The 5,683-nt window shown below is 36.8% G+C and overlaps 1 protein-coding gene across 1 annotated transcript in view; it reads right to left on the bottom strand.

The window, feature by feature from the left end:
• The window catches only part of nbeaa (neurobeachin a), a gene marked incomplete in the record, with an annotated part of 147,512 nt that overhangs the window by 91,434 nt on the left and 50,395 nt on the right, over window positions 1-5,683 (bottom strand). Inside the window, 2 exon segments of the mRNA XM_014003308.1 lie at window positions 2,353-2,453; window positions 5,254-5,485. Coding sequence (XP_013858762.1) covers window positions 2,353-2,453; window positions 5,254-5,485 — 333 coding nt within the window.

Here is a 5,683-nt window from a genome sequence, read left to right on the forward strand (position 1 = left end):
TACATAATGTGTTACACATGGAGTTGTTTTATTTTATTTTATTTTATTTAACCTTTATTTAACGAGGTAAACTGTTTGAGAACCACTTCTTATTTACAAACATGACCTGGCATGCACTGAGTGCATTGCAATATACAAACCTACATATTCAGCCAAAGTAAAGTGATTGTAAATTTTAATCGCGATTAATCGTGATTAAAATTTTTAAGCTATGTCCATGCAGTACTAAAATTAATCAGAGTTAACTCAAATAATGTCACAGCCCTAATTAAAACATAAAAAACTATAAAAGTGGAAATAGTCAACTCTTATGCTGGATTAAAAGCTTTTGAACACAAATGTGTTTTAAGGTGAGATTTGAAATCAACTGTAATACCAAATTGATGATGTAGATTTAGAAAATAAATAATAAAATATCTTGTTGCTAACTCATCAATCTGGTCAAATTCCAACTAATGTTCCAAACTGAGGTTGTTGAGTCATCTACAACAGGTAAGATATTATTTGTTCATAACCTTTCCACAGAACTCTGCTTTAATAGAATTGAGGTGCCCCTTTTGAAGAGAAAAATAAACAGGATGTTTCACAAATAATTTCAGTTTTTTTTTTTTTTTTTTGGAGGGCTGTAATTTCCTGGAAAATATTCAAATGTAGGATAGAACTCAATCAAGCCACTTCTTTTTTAAAGCAAACATCCTCCCAACATCATCTTTTACAGGAAATCTGTAAATATACAGAGAAAAAAAGTACTATGCTAGCTGTTTCACAGGGACTTTAACCCCATAAAATCGTCCCCAGTCTGAACACGTTGCTTTTAAAACATCCTCTCCAAGGTGGAGAAACCAAGCAAAGTCAAGCTAATCAGTAAACCGCAGGACACGGTTTAGATTACAGCAACCCTCCAACTCTCTGCTGCTGAAATAATCTCATTAACATGTATGAACAAATACGAAATAAAAACAATCTTATTGTGGGATTCAAGCTAAAAACTTTCCTATAAATGTGTTAGCATTKTCAGTTTAAAGGTCAAGAGCAGTCAGATGCAGAAGCGATTCATCAAGCTGTTTCGTTAAAAGGTTTTGTTTGGCTGCCTGCAAAGGCGAGGAGATGAACTGAGGAGGTATGACGGTGAAAAAGGCTGTCAGAAAGGAAGGAGGCAAAATCAGAGCTCCTGAGCAAATCATTTAGTCTAGCCGAGCTGCTCTGTGGTTAGTGACACCAAACGATGGGTGCATGTATAAGTGAGTGTGCATCGAGTGGTCCACCTTCACACCTGATTAGGTTGTCACTGATCTTTTCATCAAGTTTCCGCTCCCGTAACATCAGTAACACAGACAATCCCTTACTGCTTTAGTAAGGTCAATAAAAACAAAAACACTAATTGCCCTTGTCTCAGCATCCGCTCACAAATAAGGACCACAGCTACACAGAAACACAGACACATCCTATGTTATTAAGTCTATTAGTACAATAATCTCATTAAGTGACATTAAGACTAATCACACAACAAAAACTCACGCTGTATAATTAATCTCCTATGCTATAAATTAAGCTTGCATTTTTAATAAAAGGTGATACTAGCTCATCAGAATCAGGGAAAATGTGTTTTTAAAAAGAGAAATTAACAAAAACAAAAAAATGCTAAATGTTACCATCATTTTATTGCTTATTTCTATCAATTATTGGGTTTTATTTCAGTTAATCATGCAAACCTGCTTTAGTAGACTCCCCAAGAAATTAAACATTTATTAACGAGAGCAATTTGAGCTTTTAAAATGAAATAAAGGTGACCATTAATTAGCATAGGAGGATATTTTAATGCTGGGATTCACCTAAAATAACACATCAGGCATTTGGTTCAGGATTCCTATATATTAAAGTGAGCCACTCAGATTTGCAAGTTTGCCAAAAATGTATTAAATATTCCATAATTAGATTAGATCTGTTTCAGGATATGGCACTCTCTCGAACATAATGTGCCTCAAGGGTTACTGAGTGTTAATTCTTGTGCAAATGTGTGTTTGACTGGTCGACAAAGCTGTAGAGCCATAAATWAATAATAATAAATTAAAAACAATCGCATCCGTAGAGAGAGGTGAAGTAAATCGGCTACAGAAACAGATGTAAGAACAGAAACGAGGTGTGAAGTGAGGCTGAAATCCTGCTTTTTTTTAACTTGTGATTAAAAAAAAWATATTTTAAATCTATTTAAATGGCCAGATACTCCACACTTGTAGAAACACCAAATAAATGAACAGCAGATGTGGGTTTTATGCAAAAACATCTAAAAACTACTCAAATCTGTTCCCTTCAGTAACAGTTTTATTTTTTTATTAGTCACCATTAACTTACCCAGATGCCATTCTCCCCTCTCAGCATACTGAAGAGCAGCTTCAGCTCCTTCACTGTGATGCTGTAACTGGCCAAAACTCCCAACATGTCTACCAGGAGGTCTRAAAACACACACACACACACACAGAGGCAGAGTAAGACAGCAGAGACAAGCACTGCGAGTTCTTACAAGTGTATTTGTGAGTCAGCTTGTGGAAGGCGCTACACTGACATTTCTCTGATAAAATATGATGAGGTCATAAGACAGAGACAGATTTTATATCGTGAGTGTTGGGCAATTYATCATTCAGTTGAGGAAGCTACATCCACACACTCACAGCTACTCCGCTGTACACAAAACACACACTGCTGGTAGGCTCTGTTGTGTGCGGTAGTGAATACAGGGAGTTATGGTTATAATTCTGACTAGACTGGACAAGCTAATGGCTAGTCGGAGCTGGGTCAAGACAACTGGACTGTTGCCTTAAAGTAACGCCCAGTATTTCTAGTGAACCCTACACTTTAACTCTATGGTTAGTTTCACACATCATGGTTATTTAGACAAAATTCTGTGGCTGTTCAGACATTCAAATAGCGGCAACCGCAGTTAGCTGTAGCATTTGCAGCTAGGCCTGTCACAATTAGCAATGAATCCATTAATCGCACGATAAATTAAAATAAAGTTTATAATTTTTTATTTGCCTGCTTGTTTTCTTTGTGTCTCCTTCTTTTCTACCGTGCTGGACCTTGGGTTCGCATAGAGGTTTTTTTTTTATTTTACACTACATAAATTTCGTAAACATCATAGTTCGTAACTTTTTTAAAACATACGTAAATTGAATAAATTTTCATAAGCTTCGTAAGTGGAAGATACGTGGTAGAACGGGGTATCTCCAAACAATATTATCGTTGTTCGCAATAATTTCTGGCAATTTATCGTCCAGCAAAATTTGTAATCGTGACAGGCCTATTTGTGGTGCATTCTGGTATATAGTTATTTTTACCATAACAAGCTTAGGAAGCAAAATTGTGTAAAAAAATAAACTTCAATTCCCAAACTGAAGTCTTTTAAAGAGCTATCTATGTACAACCTGTAAGGCATTAATTGTTCAAACCGTTTTCACCAAACCACACATCAAAAGCACATCAGTGCCACATAGTGGGGGACTTGTTATTACTGTTATCTGACACAAACAGTCAGTGCAGTGTTGGCAGTAAAAGAGCACAACCCTAACATGAAACGGACTGCTTAGAGAGGTTCTTCTTTCCCATTAAGCCTGCTGGATATGAATAGACTCTCTCCCACCATATTTCATTAGCCAGAGCCCAGCAACAGGGAATAAAGGAGACCGTTAGCTCAATGAGGTGTTGGATGTGAGAGCAAAACGCAATACACAATGTCCCAGATTTCAAAACCCCCAAGCTCTGGTTTTGGTACAATTAATCCATATAGGTCATTTTAAATAGTTTCAGGAAAGAGTCCAATCCAAGTTAGAACAAAGCGCTGGTGAAAATCAACACTAAACTGATCAACTGGGTACACTTTGCTGTGTTGTGAGCTGTAATAAATTAGAGAAGTTATAAAAGCCATTATCCAAAGGAGGTAGGGAGTTCAGAGAGTACGCGGGGGGGAGGAGGCACATGCACGCCGAGAGGTCAAGCTCAGTGTGAACATGCACAAACGTGGAGGCTCTGCAATCAAACTTTATGTACCGTACCTCGCAAAACTAAAATTTACCAAATCTTGGCAAGCTTTTACAAATAACTACACTGTGGAGAAAACAATGCACAAATGTAAACCAAAAACACAGCAAAGCAGAGAATGTGGTCCAACATGTCCAACAAATACAATCAACTTTCTTTCTTCAAGTCTGCACATTTTCATTGTCACTTTGGGGTACTTTTATACTTTTAGAGAACATTTTAAAACAGTTACTATAATCATTGAGAATGAACACAGTCAAATTTTAAATGAAACACATAAAAATAAGGAAATTTGTGTTTGGTAGATTATTTCTTTGTTGTAGGACTAACAATGTTTCTTGTATATACTGTGGGAAAGCCTGTTAATTCCCCTTTTAAATGGTGCCACATTTGTAAGGAACACTCATTTGTGGGATGAACACTAGAGCCAAGTAGGTGTGTTGTGCACTTGAAAAATTAGTCAAATTCAATTCAATTCAAAAGTACTTTATTGATTAGATAACCCTTCTCTACCAAAACAGCTTATTTTGCTGTTGTTATTGACACTTGTTTTGAGATACTGGTACTCCCAGTTGCTGCCCATCAGGAGTCCGCCTTAAGATTTAATGCCAAAAAGAAGTGTTACTAATCTACCAAACACAAATTTCCTTACCATTTTGTACTAAATGTGTATAACTTTAATATTCAATTCAAATTCAAATTCAAAAATACTTTATTGATCCCAGAGGGAAATTAGGTCACTAATAACTTTTAAACTTTTTTAACTTTTAAACTTTTTTTATAACTTTTAAACAGAAATTAAAAATTGGCTAAAAGTGGTTTTGTCAGCTCAGTTTTACAAAAATCAACATATGCATTGTCCAAAAATATTTCTGTGTTTTTATTTTCTGTATGTTTTTGTAATCTGACTTCTGTATAAGTCTTAGTATTTTTTTACTCTTAGTTATTTTCATCTTCTGCCACCAGGACCTGGGCAAAGAGCTTCATTCATGAACATTTGATCTGAAATGTTATTGTATTATTTTAGCCGTTAATGTACCAAAATCCTCATTATAAAATGAGTGCTGTGGCTTTTCTAAGTATTTGTTTTCATGCTACCGTTAGCTTTTAGTTACCAATTCATTCCTTTTGGCAAACCTTTAGCTACTTTTAGTTTCTAGCTAGTATTTTGTGCTTTCAGGCTTTTTCCTATGTATTTGAATAGAAGAGTTATCCCACCTGCGATCATGTCGTCCACGGAGCTCATTTTGAGCAGCACCTGTTGGATGAGGCCGACCTCCGTGCTGGTTTGTAGGTTGCGCACGCTCTTGCGCAGGATGGCCGTGAACATGCTCCAGATCTCGGCCTGGCACGTCACCTCGCAGTGGGACAGCAGCTCCACCATGCAGCCGATGCTCTCGGCCTCYTGGATGATGAAGTTCATCTCYAGGTCGAACTCCCCGCCGACCAGCTGCAGGGAGGTGGGCGGGACGGGGCGAGGCAGAGGAAAGGGAGAGGGTTCATAAAAGGGGGTACAGAAGAAGATGGGGGAATGATTTAGAGAGGTTTTACTTTTCTGTCTCCACACTGCAAAAAATAAATTGTAAGATTTACTAGAGAAAATCCTGTAAATGATTTGCACTAATGTTTTGTAAGTAAATTTAAATGC

The sequence above is a fragment of the Austrofundulus limnaeus genome, unplaced genomic scaffold (assembly GCF_001266775.1).
Source record: "Austrofundulus limnaeus strain Quisiro unplaced genomic scaffold, Austrofundulus_limnaeus-1.0 Scaffold17, whole genome shotgun sequence".
NCBI classification, from domain to species: domain Eukaryota; kingdom Metazoa; phylum Chordata; class Actinopteri; order Cyprinodontiformes; family Rivulidae; genus Austrofundulus; species Austrofundulus limnaeus.